This window comes from Nymphalis io, chromosome 21, assembly GCF_905147045.1.
Source record: "Nymphalis io chromosome 21, ilAglIoxx1.1, whole genome shotgun sequence".
Lineage (NCBI taxonomy): Eukaryota > Metazoa > Arthropoda > Insecta > Lepidoptera > Nymphalidae > Nymphalis > Nymphalis io.
Genome location: NC_065908.1, coordinates 7,252,219 through 7,270,061, shown reverse-complemented (window position 1 = coordinate 7,270,061; position 17,843 = coordinate 7,252,219). Strand labels below are relative to the sequence as shown.

General features: G+C 34.8%; 1 protein-coding gene across 2 annotated transcripts in view; it reads left to right on the top strand.

Moving 5' to 3' along the window:
• The window catches only part of LOC126776732 (uncharacterized), a 111,631-nt gene that overhangs the window by 86,157 nt on the left and 7,631 nt on the right, over nucleotides 1-17,843 (top strand). The window contains exons 6-11 of one of the 2 annotated variants that reach the window (XM_050499441.1): nucleotides 11,868-12,137; nucleotides 12,242-12,558; nucleotides 12,753-14,333; nucleotides 15,263-15,458; nucleotides 15,586-15,729; nucleotides 16,389-16,545. In XM_050499441.1, coding sequence (XP_050355398.1) covers nucleotides 11,868-12,137; nucleotides 12,242-12,558; nucleotides 12,753-14,333; nucleotides 15,263-15,458; nucleotides 15,586-15,729; nucleotides 16,389-16,545 — 2,665 coding nt within the window. Of the gene's footprint in view, nucleotides 1-11,867; nucleotides 12,138-12,241; nucleotides 12,559-12,752; nucleotides 14,334-15,241; nucleotides 15,459-15,585; nucleotides 15,730-16,388; nucleotides 16,546-17,843 lie in introns of both variants that reach the window. The other variant, XM_050499440.1, reaches the window with a different exon arrangement.

Here is a 17,843-nt window from a genome sequence, read left to right as displayed (position 1 = left end):
AAAATAAAGAATTACGTTTTGATATTTTTATACGAGAAATAAACGAAGGTGGAAATTTTTCAAGCAATTTACAACAGCTACGCATGATTCGGTATTTTCGGAAGCATATTTCTTGTATATTAAAGCCGTTTTAAAAACACGATCTCGTAACAGAATCTGAGCGTAAATAAACTCGCGAAAATAACTCGTAAAGCATTCATCAAGGTCACTGCTAACTTTTTATTGGTGCTTGCGTCTCGCCTTCCACCTATCATAAGTATCAAAATAAATATCTTAAAATAAAATATCTATCTTCCTGTAACGTGTTACGAGAACGCTAATTTTATATATTGTGACAAATCAGAATCTTATTCTAGTATAGTAGTAGTAGTACGTATGAAAGCAGCTTTTTATTACGGGTTGTAATTTGAGTTCATATATACAAATAAACATTGAACATTACTTTAACTCGACTATATAAGAGAGTAATACATCATTATTATTTTATACAGATGAAAAAACTTCTGAAAATATCTAATCATGTAATTAATGGTTTTATTATATTATTTTTTTATAGAATAGGTAGACGAGCAATATGGGCCTGATGGTAAGTGGTCACCAACGTCCATAGACATTGGCATTGTAAGAAATGTAAGGGTCCGTTCACACAGACCGGCTCGGAGAGCATCGGCCTGCTTTTTTCTTTTCACACAGACCGGGTCGTATACGCTTGGAATTGGCCGGAGCGGAGCCGCCAACTATTTCACATCGACCGGCTGGAAGAGATCTGAAAGCGGGTGCGAGCGAGAAAGAGCACGCAAGCGGAGCCGGTCGGCTCCTTTTATTACTTCACACGAAGCGCGTTCAGGCATTTTTAATGACAAAAAAGGTGCAAATGCAAAAATAAACTTTACTACAATCACTCAAAACACTGTTTCCAACGTGATAAAAATCTGCTCTCCTCTCCGAGCCGGTCTGTGTGAACGGACCCTTAACCATCGCTTACATCGCCAATGCACCACCACTCGCCCTTCAAACCAGAACCCTACAATATCAAGGACTGCTGGAAAATACCAAGGACTGGTAGAATATCTGATGAATAGTACTTACTAAGACGAGCTCGCACAAAGCCCTACCACCAGTAATACTATGTAATATTATCAACGTTGACTAATTTATCAGCCATAATAACAGGTGAAGCGAAGCACTATCAAAATGAACTTCCCAACTAACTGGATGATTGATGGACTGTTATGTATAATCGTTGTTGAGCTTTATAACTTCGCTAGTTCCCACCTGTGGCTTGTGCGCGTATTTCGGGCGGGGAGTTAGGTGTTAGGCTTTATGTACCCAGTCCTTGTATTAGCCCCCAACAACGTGTCCAACGTATATACGCGAAAACATTATGAACAAAATCACTTACGCATTTATAATATTAATCAGAATGGCATCAAATACCTGGCTTTTTTATCTAGTGGATATACGAATGATCGAATCCTTTGTCGGGCTAATTTCACAATACTTCATTCAGAAAGCGACTGCTTGCATCAAGAAAGCAGGTTACTTAGCTAATGTCACGTAGGTCAGTTATAGGCGAATTTTATATAATAGCTTATACGTTTAATACAAACAAAGGAGTTTTGTATATATAGCTGGCAATAATAAACAATATCTAATAAAAAAAAATTGAAAATATTGTCATATTCTATAGACTTGCAACCACAGGAGCTAACGATAATACAAATAAACTTGACGAATTTTCTTGATAGATCTGAAATAATCTATTTTATTCATTATGTATTCATAAAAATGTCCATTTTGAATGTTTTAATATGAATATATTGAGTAAGTATCCAACATAATCGATTTTATATAACTATAAACACAATTTTATAAAGAAATCAGCGGCGCTTGCCCGGATTTGAACTCACTTTTGTTTAAGATTTGGTAGTAACCACTGAGCCACCTCGTCATTATAAAATAGTGTCGTTTTAAAAATGCATGTAATGCCTGCGACGTAAATGATATAATTTTAAACATTATACAACAATGCCGTGACATAAATACGTAAAGCGTTTATTTTTTTCTCCGCCAAGTTCAACGAACTTTATTCCGGTTTATAATTTTGATTACAAAACAGAATACAAATGTTTTATTTCTTACCCCGAAACCTGGTTTCGAGGGTATTTATTGCGCGATTGTTTGATCTAACAACGTCGACCTAATAATTTGAATTTATTAGAAATAAAAACTGTAAAACCAATATTGTTAGTGACATTTACGTCTGTGACAGATTTGAAAGATTTTTTTTAGAACACTAAATGTCATTTTAAAATAGTTATGTGATGTTATTTTTAATGTATAATATTTATTTTAGCGCGGAAGTGTAGCTTAAGGTTTCATATTATAGAATTGTGACAATTTCTCTAATAAGGATCTGGCAGATTAATCTTTAAAGCCGACCTAATGCCAACCCACCTTGGAATGCTTTTGCCGGAGGGTTGACGTCAAGCCGGCCGTTAAAGTCTGCCAAATAAGAACTCGTAAAAATAAATGGGATAAGATCCAGCGAATGATAATGACGATCTTTATATTATCTCATACATTAAATTTTTAATAAAACATTTATTAAAAATGAAATGTATGAGATTCCCTAATTCATTCCTCTTAAAAGGATAACAAAATACATATTGAGCTTTGGTGAGCCGAAATAACCCAGTGGTTAGAACACGTGAATCTTTACCAATGCGGGTTCAGACTCAGCCAATTTTGAGTCTTGTTCGACTTAGTTTTCATGTGTTTCATTTGTTTTTATTATACATTTCGACCTCGTTGGTGAAGAACGAAGAAGAATACAAACGTCCAATATGTTGGTTGGGCAACCGTCTTCGAACTTTTTTTTTGTACGAGGTTCATACCCCGCTATTTGTAATAGTGGAACTTGGAAAGCTATTTACACTTTGTGTATTAGTGATCCGGCTTAAACTGGACCGGCGAATGTGTAATTTATTTCTATTTGAAAATGTGACAAAATTCGATGTCATCTTGGCACATTAAGTGTACCATAAAATGTATACGAGCAGTCCTGGAAACAAGACTACCGCTTATTTTCGTTACGTAATAGTTGTAAAACGTTTAGGTCGTGTAATTTTATTACCTACTTAAATTATATAATGCAAGATGAATGGCGTGGATGTCGCTAACATCGTATCATTTCACGATAAAATATCTACTTACGATGAGGAAAGAGAGAAAGGTCATTATGAACGTCTGTTCAGTATTTTTATAACCCTTTCGGCTATGTATTTGTATACAGAAATTCTCATTTTAAGATTCTGTCAATGGTCGACATTCTCAACGGAGAATAGCTAACAATAGTGCTCAAGTGTGAGCACAAACACAGGTACACTTACTCGCTCATAATTCGATAAAACGGCAAATTGGATACAATCCGAAATAGTTCATGCGCAGGACAAACCGGCTTATATGCGCTGGTACTGATAATTTATCACCAAAAAACTCCGACCCGAGCCCGTTCCTGGTTTTGACACCAAGACGTTGGGATCTACAGCCTTAGGTAGCCACCACGTAGATTTAAGATTTAATGGGATGGTTTCGATGTAAATGTAAGTTTATAACAGAAACTTATTGAAAATCATTCATTAAGTACAATATCGTAGATGGAATTAGAAATATTGTATTTTAATTATATTTTCATTTTTCAATTAATTTTATTTCAGTATGATATCTGCAATTCATTTCTAAATATTCCTATTACATAATTTCCTTCCAATTACTTCCGCGACGGTCTATAATAGGGCTTCATAAATGTCATTAACATCGAACGATGAACTGAACGCCATTAAAATCTATTTATAAAATGATACTAGTCTTTTGTATAAGGATAAAATATATCTTCTATCTATTTTATGTTATTTAAATAGTTCCTTAAAATAATAACATAATTTCTTTTCTAAAGCAAATTTAAACCCCCATTCAACCCTAGGGTATAACTTGTGATAAATACTGACACAACAAACATATTCTATTTTCAAAATTTCTTATGAAAAATAATGATAAATATATGTCTATCTTTATCTATAGATATAAATCTTCTTAGAAACATTTATCCTCTATCAAATATTCTTTTCATAGTGCTCACCTATTTTATATAAGGAAATTCTATGAAAAAATCTAAGCTTGTGAACACTCCAGTTTACACTGTGCGATTTATGTAAGTAGGTTAGTTTTAGAGACTTATTACATAGATTACGGCATTAAATAAATCATCATAACATCTATCACACTTAAACGTTTACAGGTAATGCAAGTAAGAGTGAGACAAAACATATGCGCTGTCAACGTCACTAGATGGTAATAAATAAGATTGCATTAATTTAGATATTATTGCACGTCAGCTAACTCGAAATTTGTATTCACATACATTATGCTATGTACATTCCAATTGATAAATGCTGAAAGAAATGGGTCAATGTGGAAACAGCGCTTAAAGTATACATTTTTAGTCTTGAATTTAACCGTAGAATAGAATACGAATAAAAGTGGTGTGGAGTAGAGCAATTTAGAAAATTTAACGTTTGCTGCAGCGTTAAAAATAAATAAGCTACATTAGTAGCAAGTAGCAATAGTGCAGCAAACGATAGTAAAAACTAAAAGATTGGAAGGAAACTCCACATTGTACAGATGAAAAAGCCTGTGGTGTAATAAATTTATATTAACAAAAACATTGACAGAATAACAACAAAATTTTTAACCCCCTATTTGGTATCGAAAACATATTTTACTAGCTTCTATTTAACTTCGCTTTGTTAGTATAACTGAGTCGAGTCTTTTAACCAGTTACACCCAGCTGTTAAATTTATAATATTTTTGGTACGAAAGTAGTTTATTTGTGTGTAAGTGTATATCTTGTCTTCTCGGTCGTTTACTTCATTGCTGAAGGTCGTGTCCACTCTGATCTAGGGTCTGGGTCACGACCTCTGTGAATTTTCTCCAGTCCTTCCTATCTTCGGCTTTCCTCAGGGCTGTGGTCACTTAGAAACCAGCGAGGTTGGTAACTTGGTCCGACCATCGGGTGGGGCAACGGCTACTTGGTCGTTTCCCCTCCACTTTGCCAAGCACCATCAGCTTGTCGAGGCTGTCAGGCTGCCCTTGCGCTATATGACCATAATCTTGTAAACAGACTCATATCGTTCGACGTCAATACAACTTGACATCGGAACTTAAGTCTATAAAACCAATGTGATTAATTTTATATTTTTATTTCGTAATTAGTTGTCGCTCGAGTCTTCATCCGCGTATTGCGGTGGAAGTCAAGTATCACTTGGGTTTGAAACTTGCTTCTTACTAAATTTCATCAAAATCGATTCCGTGATTTAGCCGAGAAAGCGTAACAGACAGACTTTATAGAAGTATAGATTAGATAGACAATAAATAAAAAAAACTGACACATATTCAACGAATCGTCTCAGCTAGCGCGGCAAGTACTAACCTCCAATGAGCTGTATTTAGGACAATGATAAAAATGGATATCAATAGCATTTGGATATATCAACAGCTCGTAAATATCAGTAAGTATCCCTGGTCGACTGCGGCAAAGACATCTTTGTTAAGTATAATCATAATTATGGCAGAACTTTCTTTAGGATATTTTCAGTCATTGTGGAGCACGAGATAAATTGTTAAAAATCAATGGCTCTTGTCCGAATTTCGACATGCTATTTTAGTTATATATTGTATTCTATTCAATAGGCAATCGTATGAAGTTTGGATACAATTTCTATAAAACCTTATTATCCGTGGTTGGAAATAAATTGTCAGTGCCTTCGCAGTTTTCTGTTCTGCTTGTTTATTGTTCGCGACTTGACGGTGCCACTGCAATACATTGTAACCTAAATCACAACGACGTTATAAATGAACTTAATATTTATTCCATATATATACTAATATAATACGTGAAGAGGTTTTTTGTTTAAACTAATGATTTAAAAAAAAATCTTTTTGCATTTGATAGCCGAATTAAGAAGGTTGGAGGTTATTTCACATCACCCTTTGACTCAGGGCGGCGGAACATGAGCGATTAACGCGAGTGTTACCGAGCGGTGCAGCTAGTTACGTGATAAATGATTGATTGAAGAACTGATTTTTGAAACAGAATTATTCTTCAGGTTCCAGGTTCGATTCTGTCTCCCTTGAGTCATTGTCGTCCCCACTTCTAACACAAGCTTTACGCTTAATTGGAGGGGTAAATAGGAATATTAGTATTACCTTCGATTTTCTTACATAGCAGTTGGATTTTCTTGCATAGTGGCTTAAACTCGAATATAAAGGTTGAAAATTAAAAAACACTTGATGATATTTTAATTGGTAATGAATAGTATACAAACTACTTATCAGACCTTATATGTAACTGCTGGGCAAAGGTCTCTTGTTAAAACGAAAGATTAAATCAAATGTTTTAGTGGTCTTCGGTCTCAAAATGTTTTCCGTTCGAGGTCGATTTTCAAGACGTGGAACTACCAATTAAAAAGCTATATTATAAAATATCACGCCCAGATTTATAGTGCTCATAGATCGACTACTCCAAGTTTTTGAGCGAGCGGATTAGTATTTTTTCCACCTTATTTATCATTTATATAAATCTTTAACTAAATTTTTAACCAGCTACACTCACTTGTTAAACTTATATTTTAGGTACGAAAGTATGTTTTTTTGTATGTAAGTGTATATCTAAGCCGATGGCCCAGTGCTAAGAACGCTTGAATCTTAACCGATGATCGTGGGTTCAAACCCAGACAAGCATCACTGAATTTTTATGTGCTTAATTCGTGATTATAATTCTTATTTATCATTTGCATAAAATAAAATCCAATTTTAATTCCATTTCGGTAATCATTTCATTATTAATATTTCTTAGGTATTTAGTTTATTTTAAAATTGCAATGAAATGCCTATTCTCTTGATATTGACGTTTTGTTCGACTATTCAAAAGTGAGTTTGAATTGTGTTTAAATTGACAGTACAGCGATTTTGTAAGAACTCACTTCATTACCCACCCGTGAAATGACAACCGACTTATGGTGATATACTATATTAAAGCGTGTATTTTGTAATGTCATAATTATTATGGGCAATGTCGCATATCACTTACATTTTACGACCGTTTACTACGGTGAGTATTGAGTTTGTTCTTACAGATATATATAAATATGGAAATCCGAAATCGAAATATAAGATGAACTGAGACCTAATAGAATAAAACGTCGCTTAAACAATAAAATGGATAATCGATGGTTCAAATGGATAGGATCAAATGTCTCAACAATCAATCCATGAAAATATTACTTCACTCGACACGGCTGTTTACAATGTGACTCATTGACCCGCTATATATCTTGCTCAGATTACACGGATCATTATTATGATTTTATCATAATCGTTGAAAGATTTCCATCTAGCAGAAATAATCGGATTTTTCCAAGCTCCTATTTATATGCACTTATTGGTATAAAGTAATAGCCAGTAAACCTCTCAGGTATCTTTTTAAACAATGAGTGGATCGTGATTTATTTCATGCGACAAAATGTCAATAACAAGACACCTCGCTTCGCTTTCTAAATGTGCAAAAATAAGTTCTAACTCTAAGTTTTTTTAATTACCTACACCGTCTATTCTTTAATGCCTTTGTTATATGTAACATCCGAACGAAACATATAACATACATACATACTTATATACATAATACACCCTTGATATTCTGAGGAATTATTCTCTCTAATTCCTGCTTCCCCCTTCCTTCTTAAGTCCACGCGAGCTGGTTCTCGATGTCACCGCCTAACTGTGACATCAATTCCATCGCGAACAAAAAAATTTGGCAACTCCTTTCTTTGTCGCACTTCCAAAAAATGGAATTCCTTACCAGCTCACGTGTTCCCCTCCTCTTACAACCCGGGTTCCTTCAAACGAGGCGTGAAGAGGCATCTTGCGGGCCGGCAAGGCGAAGATGGCTAGTGCAGAACGTTTTTCCCGTCTGTACTGGCCGTCGTCGCGTTTGGACTCTACTACCACTTACCATCAGGTGGAGTAGAGTCATTTGCCCTCCCGGCGAATATAAAAAAAAGATATGTGATAGTTTCACTGCCAAATGTGCCAACAGGTCAGTCATCATTCCGATCAAATCTTTAGAAATTAATATTAAGCCGGGCTGCCTCATAACTCTTAAGGTTACCCTTCCGGAACACATTAGTACAAAGTATTAGTGTGTAACGGCAGATTAACAGCTGATGACTGTGAATTAATTTCTGTTTATACTTTGATTATTTCTCTTGACATATTTACATAATTAAGACATGTAATGTTTGTTGTATATATTATATTGTGTTGATGATATGGTTTACAGTTATTGTATCAGGCTAACGACAATGTCATTTCATTTCGTGATAATAGATCGAGGTAACTCCGACACATTGATTGATACATGAGAAATATATTTAATAAATATTTAAAGAAAATTACTTGGTGATTGTGCAAGCAAGTCTGGGTAATCACAACACATATCTATCATATTCTACCGCTAAACAGCAATGCTTAGTATTGTTTCGGTCTGAAAGGTGAGTGAGCCAGTGTTACTATAGGCACAAGGGACATAACATCTTAGTTCCCAAGGTTGGTGGCACATTGCCGATATGAGGAATGGTTAATATTTCATACATCGCCAATGTTTATAACCACTTACCATAAGGTGGCGCTTGCCCGTCCGCTTACCTATACCATAAAAAGAAGAAACTAACCCAAGGCACATATCAGGAGAGTAAGATAATAATAAAAAAGCTAGCGACTAAACAACGTGGCAGTTATATACGTGTACATTATTACACTTGTAACGAAATAATATATCTCGACACCAAACGAATGTGATTTCTTCAAAGCCGGTATTGTGATCAGGGCTTTTCCATGGAACAATGAATAGCGCCTGACACTTGGCACAAATCCAGACCGCATCGAGTGGCCTTGGCATGGCGACGAAATAATTACGCTTCTGTATCACATTGGTAATAATACACAATTATATGTAATGCAAAATCGATTTTCAGTGTTTTCCGCGCGACCGATTTCGTTAATTTTAACTGATTGGAAAATTATTGTTTACTAATACATATATGTTAGAAATATTTATTTATGTACTTTTGAAAACAATTTATTATAAAATTATTTACATTGAAACCATAAATACATACAAATAAAAATTTAAGTATCTACTGTACAAATCGTGACCGAGTGGATTGGTGGCAAGAATGCTAGCAGTATTTCCTCTTTGAAACGCAATTCCGATCCTTTGGGCGAAAAATGAACATCCTGTCACCATTAGGCAATAAATTATGCATAATTAACGCACTTACTTAAATTAATATATCTAATATTTGTTTTTATTTATTTATCATTTTATAATACCTAATACCCCTCAAAACTCAAAACACCCGGCGAAGTGGCAAGCGTTACATAAAAAGTTTATCAATTTATGAGAAATTTAATTTACTTTATGAAAACGGAAAACATACAATAATATTTTAAAGCGATAATCGAACGAAAACAGAGGATCAATTTAAGTTTGTAAAATAATTTATTCTTAAAATTCTACTTAATTTGTTTTTACGAGTATTTTGTACCTTAGAGCGGAATTTAAATATCGGTTAAATTCTATCTAAACGACTAGGTCGACAAAAACTTGACATTTGACAGTTATTGTGTAGAAAAATCGTCTAAACGTCACTTTTATTCTTTTGACAAACGTTATTATTTTTGATGAAGGTTCAATTGATCACATATTTTTAATTGCTCGTAGCTCCAAGATTCTCTATATGAATATCTTCCCTCTGACATCCAACGTCCCGTGAACATGAAATTTCTTTTGATATTAGTTTACTCACCATTTATCAATTCAATTTATTCTAAGAAACAAATTAAAATTATAATAATTATTATATTATTTATATGTTATGTTCAAATATTTTTTTAATTTAAATATAATATTTTTCTAGATATCTAATGTAGAATAACATAGTTTTCACTCATCATTAAACGATTCAAAATTTGAAATTAATAATAATAATCTCATATCATATGTGTCATCTATTTTATACGTGACATTGACAGAATATTTTGCGCTCAAATAGCGTAGATGCACACCAGAAAAGGGGAATAAAAACTTTACTTAAATGAAGCTTTATTTTAAATGAAGCTATATCTTTTGTTTACACTCAAGTTCTACTGACAGGAACTATCGTAGTTCTAATTTACATCCTTAATCTGCATTCAGGCCACATGTTTTCTAGACACTGTTTCCTGTTTAGTGTTTATTTGCTCCCATTTCCTTCTCGACTCATTCTGTAAGCAGTAACGAAGGTAAATGAATCGATTATTAACTGAAAATCGATTTTCAAACGCCACTTTCGTTTACTCATTTTGGATTGTGACGTGATTATTTTGTAAATACTTAACCTCTCGATAAAATTACGATTATGCCGTATTAATACAATTAACATCGACCCTGAATGAAATTCTGCAATTTTTTATTGAGCACATCTGTGGCAGTACATTTGAAGAAAGAGACTTATGTGTATTTATCTTTATTTATCTAATAGTTTTATAATAAAAACTAAATAGTACAAATATTTTTCAATACATGAACTATGAGCTAACTAAAATTCCACTAACCCTTACTCTAAACATTGTGTAATAAGCACCAAGCTTTCTCATTTAAAGGTTATGCCCAGTCGTGGGACATTTGTGGATATTTTATGTTACTTATATATCTTACTATTATAATATGACAGTATATATGTTCCAACGTTTGTCAAGCAGATTTGAATGCTTGGAAGGATACTAATGTCAAAAATTTAATTTGTTTATATAAAAATGATAGATTATTAAAATAACTACCTTTTGTCATCTACCAAAACGACGTCCAACATTGGTTAAATAGGCGGATACATTTTTATGGGTAGCCGCCATAGATACATATGTTTTATTTCAACTTATAGTATGTTTTAGCAAAATTATTATTTACGTTTGCTAATTATATTCAATATTAACTTGGCTAATGGCGCCAGTAAGACTTCCTTGTTTTGCAAATAAACGGTTTGAATAAATTTACATACGAATCGCGTTATTTTGACACACGTGATTTTAAAGATGATTACAATTGATGATATATTACGAAAATTTTCCTAACTCCTACATCGATGTTTTTTTTTCCATTGGAACACAAAATTGAATTGCGTCTGCTTTTGTGTTGATTGTAATGTAAAAGTTATATAAAGAATGTATGCAATGTTAATTATGCGTTGACCGTGACATCGAACGTTTGTTTTTCTAAATGCCTGCAGTTTTGTTTATGTGGAATGGGTACTATTGGAATTAAAATTAAGTATTTTTGTCCGACCACGAACAAATTACACGTGGATACTGGACAGTTTTAGATATGGTAACATTTATCCGTGGGTGAATATAATATTTGGCTAAAGAAGATAAATATTTGCTTTGACCAATCATACTTGGCTTGCTGTTGCTATATTTTGGCATATTTGTGAATTTAGTCCACGTTTGATGACGTGTTTGTTGTATTTGCAAAAACACTAAATATTTGGTCAAACAAAGCGATATCGGTACTTGAAAACGATAAGGCAAGTGAAATGCTTTTAGAAAGAAACGAAACGAACGAAAAACATAAATTAATATATTATATCATTTAATATTTTGAGTGATTTTCGAGACATTCAGCTACCTGTATATTATTGTAATTTGATTAGAACTTTATTGAAATCGAGTCTAAATTATCACAATAATCAGGAAATTTTTTTTTGTTTCAGGCAAGTTTTATCTCATATCAAGAACATCCCTGAATTGATTTTACTTGGAAGTGAATCTCGTACCATGAGGCGATTGCCAATTTTTTCTCTTATGGTGAAGCATCCCCGGGGCACCTTTCTTCATCATAACTTCGTGTGTGCTGTTCTCAACGATGTATTCGGTATCCAGGCAAGAGGTGGACTGAACGGAAATCTAAACTATGGTGCTGACGTTCTGGGTATCGACGACCAACTCCTGAAAGAGTACGAGAAAGTATTGGACGTTGAAGTGTAAGTTTTCAAATATGCTAATGGTTGCTTTAGGTAACTATATTTAATACTATCGAAAAAAACAATCCTTAGGATACGTATTTATAATTTAAAAATCATTTCAGACAAAGAGAAATAGCAAGGGTCCGAAAGCTTAGCGTCGTTAAATCACCAGAGGTGCCAATACATAACGAACCACTTAGGCCAGGATTCTGCCGAGTGTCTCTCCCTTTCTTTATGTCTGAAAACGAGCTAGCATTCATTCTAGAAGCATTGAAAATGGTAGCCACGGAAGGTTGGAAGATATTGCCCCAGTATGTTGTAAATTCAGAAACAGGCCAGTGGAGACACCACACGTGTTCAGTACTGAGGGATAAGAAATCTTTATATTCGTTGAGGTTTAATGATGGACAGATAACTGCCCACGAGAGGAGGATATCAGGTAAATTATAGTTTTTATAAAGAAAATATATTAATTGTAGTAATAATAATACAATAGAATAAAGAATAGTTATTAATTATTGAAAAGTTATTTTAACTTGAATGATTTTAAAGTAATTTAATGTTGAGGACATTTATTTAAAGATACTTGCTTGTTGATTTTGTAATCCTAAAAAGAAAAAAATGTTTTTCCAGGCCCAGGAATTTTCCCTCAAACGTATACAGAATGTTTGCAAACAGCGAGAAACCTTTTCAATAGAGCAAGAAAGTTGGCTATGAAATGTTCTAGCGTAGAACCTGAAGTCAGTTTTAATCCAAAGATTGATTACTTGAGATGGTTTATGTTACCAAAAGAGGCTCACGATCTTCTGCTTGGTAAATCTGGCAATGTCAAACATATTGTACCGTTCGACCCGTCTGGATACACAGGAGCAAGAAAGAGTCTAAATGCATCCAGATCTTCTAATACCTCATCGCCAATACTTGGTACTTCACCAAGGCACTTCAGTTTGTCAGCGATTGATGACTGTCACTTATTTAGACTGAAACAAAAACAAAAGTTCTTTTCAAGAGAATCAAGTTTGAAGGAAACTTCTAAAGAAGAAGCTATCACAGTAAATTCTCATCCAGTTCAATTCGCACTAGGAGAATCCGTTTCACCATTGCGTTTGGTACCTCAAACTTCAAAACCAGTACTCGTGAGATCACGATGCTATTCTTTGGGGTCCGATTTACCTCAAGTACCTCTAAGTGCAGTGACGAGAATGAACCTCGGATTAAAGGAAACAAGTCCAAATAATAATGTTAAAGTAAGCAGTTTTTGTAACTGTGGAAGTCGGACAGATTTACCTTCGATGGACGATGGTATTATCTCTCCAAATAAAAAATATCCCTATAGTGCTCAGAGCAGCACATCGATATCTGATTGTAGTCAAGTAGGTCGAACATCACCAACTGCTTCTGTCACATCCCACACTTCGGAGGACCTACAAGCCTATGTCAAAGAAATGACAAAAGAAATAGCGACAGAGATTAAGTCCGAAATACGTGGAGTCATCTCTAAAGTTGATGATATATTAGAAAATTCTGACTTGATCGAACAGTCCAATTTAAGCATGACCTCAGTTTCTAGTCAGAGTGATAAGAATTCTGTGTCCGTTATAGATGTCGCCGAATATTTGATGGGCGTATCAAGAGAAATGGCGTCCGAAGTTAAACACGAGATTCGCGAAATGGTAAACAGAGTCGATGAAATGATTTCTCCCGAATTAAATAACTCGGGTTCTAGAAAAAGCTCTCCTCCTCAAGCGATACGAAAAAGAATAGGATCGGGCCCTGAACTAGGATTAGATTTAAAAAGACTAAACTCGTCGCAATCTTTAAGAAAATGTCCAACAAGTCCTGTATTTCCATCGCCATCTCATTATGATGAAGATGAAAGTAGACTTTGCAAGCGATCGCCAACTACTCAATCTCCAAAATCGGCACAATGTACACCCTCTCACGAGGCATCCGGACCAAATAGTATATCTTTTAATTCAAGTGAAACCTCTACTCCTGATACTATAATTCAAGTTGTGACTACATCTCAGAATTCTCCAGTTCTACCGAAATCTTCGAGCTCAAACAAATTATCGGACGATGAAGTTAGTTGCACGGATGCGATTTGCAGACAATGTTGTATTAAAAAAGCATGGTGCCAAAATGCCTCCGTCAGCTCTCAAGATAGCGGAATTAATATGACATTCGCTGAAACTGATTCTCTAATAGATTTAGGTAAGTATTATTTTCCGTGCTTAATCACTTAGTAATTTCACTTATTAATTTGTAATTTCACTTATTAATAAACTTACTTCACTTAGTAATTAGTTTGTAAGTATCTTGGGATCCATTCAATAAATTTGATTAATTATACGCGATAAACCTTGAAATAAAAAAATAACAAATTATACATTATGTATTTAGTAGAATTACGTAATGCAGACGAAATAAACGTGTAGCAAACAAATACAATAATATTTCTTATTATATAAATGATGTAATGACAATAAAAATGGTATAACGGCAATGAGTTGTATGATGTCTTCTTAAAATTCTTGGTTTGAGCTGAATTTATCCAGATTTTACGACTTCCACTTGTAACTATTATACGTTAAACTAGCTGTGATAAATTTATCAGATATATATATATATATATATATATATATATATATATATCTGATAAATTTATCACGATATATATATATATATATATATATATCGTGATACTTGTCGGAAATACTAAACGATATCAAAGTTATCCTAAAATAATAATAATAATATCCTGGGACATTTTTCACACACGGCCATCTGATCCCACAAAGCTTGTGCTATGGAAACCAGACCACTGATATACTACATATACTACTTTTCTTTTATAAATACATACTTATATAGATAATTACACCCAGACTAAGGACAAACAGACATGGTATGCACACAAATGTCTGTCCTGGGTGGGAATCGAACCCCCAACCTTCGGCGTAAAAGGCAAGTATCTACCAACCACGCCAACCGGCTCGTCAAGTAAAATAAAGATTATACTAATACTTGCATTGCACTCGTAAAGGATAATACAGAGAACAAGTATTATGATGGGATCGAAATTGAAAAAAAACATTATAGCTGATATCTGATAATTACAGTAAAATGGCGAACTTCTTCAGATCCGACGACGAACAAAGTGCGAAAGTTACAAGGCAGACTTCGCATGTGCCAGAAACATGAAAAAAGCGAGGTGCCAGACATCATAGAAGGAGTGCCAGTGTGCTCGGGGGACCACACGAGACAGGAGAAGACATTTGACAATGACCTGGGAAAAGTTGCCTTTCAAATATCAGATGACGTTGAACGACAAAATCGGTACGTCTTATGCGATACTGAAAGCTATCATTTTTTATTATTATTTTAAAAAGGATATAGTTTTAAACGTACATATAACATTTAATTTTTACCAATAAATTAATTCGATTTAACTTGTTGATACCAGGAATATCACCTCCGCATCAGATTCTAAAAGATCCAGCAGATCATCAAATGCCTCGTCCAGCTGCTCTGACCGAAGTTCTCGGTCTAGCGGCTACGGTACCGATGGTCAGAGAACATCCCATGATGAGCAATATTATGATAGGAGGTAAGAAGTACCGTAACATTTAGTTTCTACTTTAAACCATGATCTACACAATCTATGTGGTTTTTGGCGAGGTAAAGTGTCCCGTAAGGGATTTTACCTGTACAGTACCCTCTTCCCTACTTAAAGCTCTTCAAAAGACTGTTACTGCAGTATCATAAATAATACTGCTCTGATCTCAAATATATGACTTTCATTTTGTGGTAGGACTTTGTGCAAACCCATCTGAATAGGTACTACACACTTGAAGAATGATTGAGTCAGTGTAATTACTGGCGCAATTAATATCTTAGTTCCCAAGTTTGGTGGAGCATTGGACGTAAAAAATGGTTAATATTCCGCCTCCTTAGCACATATGAACCAGTAAAGTGGCCTTGACCATAAAGATACTAATTAATATTTATAATGTAATGTTCTTACAATATTGCAAAAATACAAACTTTTTATGATACAAAAAAAAAATCAGTTTTAGTTTTTTTTTCTGTTGTTCTAAGATTTATATTGTAATTTTTTTAAGAAATTCACCAAATATTCATATTTCCATCTTTCTAAAACCCATTTTATTGAAACATTTCTATATTAGACATAAATTCACGATCGACTCGTTATTATAAATGTACAACGTGTGTGTTATCTATTAATACCCCTGTTATTGTCTGCAGCGAATCAGACTTTCGTTTCAAGTCTGAATGTTGCTGGGAGGAAACTGAACACGATGACAGTAGTGCTTGCAGCGACGGCTCCCTCACAGACTTTACCTTCGATGATGAGGGGAAGTGGCATTGCCCTCCCAAGGCTGTTTGGAAGGCTACTGTTGAGGTATGAATCTTTTTAAGTAATTTCGTCTAAAACCTATTGCTGCTAAAATATATTTTAGCTTCAACGCTTTAACAAGTTACATACAACCTGTGTATTGTGTACTTTTTTTTGTATATAAGTACCGTTGTGATCTATAGTAACGTCAGTGACAATCGCAAAACGAGAACTATCATCAAAAAGGCAAGTCAATGATTGGCAATAGCTGGGTCAAACACAAATAAATAAACTTGGATTTATGGATTATTGTAAATTTCCCACTGCTGGGCAAAGACTTTTTCTCTCGAGAAGGCTTGAAGCTTCACCATGCTGTTTCACATCTTTATTTATTTCTTTCTTTCAACAACAAAATATTAATACTTACTTTTATTCTCGACACCCTTAAACCTTGTCAGCTTATTTGCGTACTGCGTAAACATAGGCAAACTAACATATATAATAAAAAGACACACACACATCAAACACAATGAAGAAAAAAAAGTGAAACGTGTTAATACACAGGGGAGCTCTCAATAAACAGAGCAAAACAAAGCTTATTTAATATTGTAATTATGTATGAACGTACAGACATACTTACTATATTAAACATTATTATTATTAAATATCTGCCGTGTGGTGACGGCGACGAATATCACCACCCCATCTCATCCCGTGGGGGGCGTAGAAGTCGACCCGAGGGAATATATACCAGAGAACGGGCAGCAGCGTCTCTCTGAGTACTATGACTAACTTACTGCGATCGCCAACCCGTCTGCCAAGCGTGGCGATTATGGCATATCCCCTCATGATTCGCGCAACTAAATCACGGCCCCTAGTCCCCGGCAGCCCTGCTATTCCTAGCCTTGGTAACAGCTGTGGTAACGGCGGGGCAGGGGGTGCTAAGAATCCCCGACGAGAAGATCATCGAACTGGAGGAAGAATTGAGCAGGTTACACTGGGATATCGTCGGATTATCCGAAGTCCGAAGACAGGGGGAGGATACGATGATCCTGAAATCCGGTAACCTTCTCTATTTCCGAGAGGGCGATCAACTGTCTCAAGGTGGTGTCGGGTTCATAGTCCACAAGTACCTCGTTAACAACGTTGTGAAAATCGAGAGCGTGTCGGCTAGGGTGGCGTACCTTATACTCAGAATCACCAAGCGGTACTCTTTGAAGGTCATACAGGTATACGCGCCGACTTCGACACACTCCGACGATGAGGTTGAGGTCATGTATGAGGATTTATCTAAAACCATACATACCAACAAGACTCATTTCACTGTTGTAATGGGGGACTTTAACGCGAAGCTGGGCAAACGA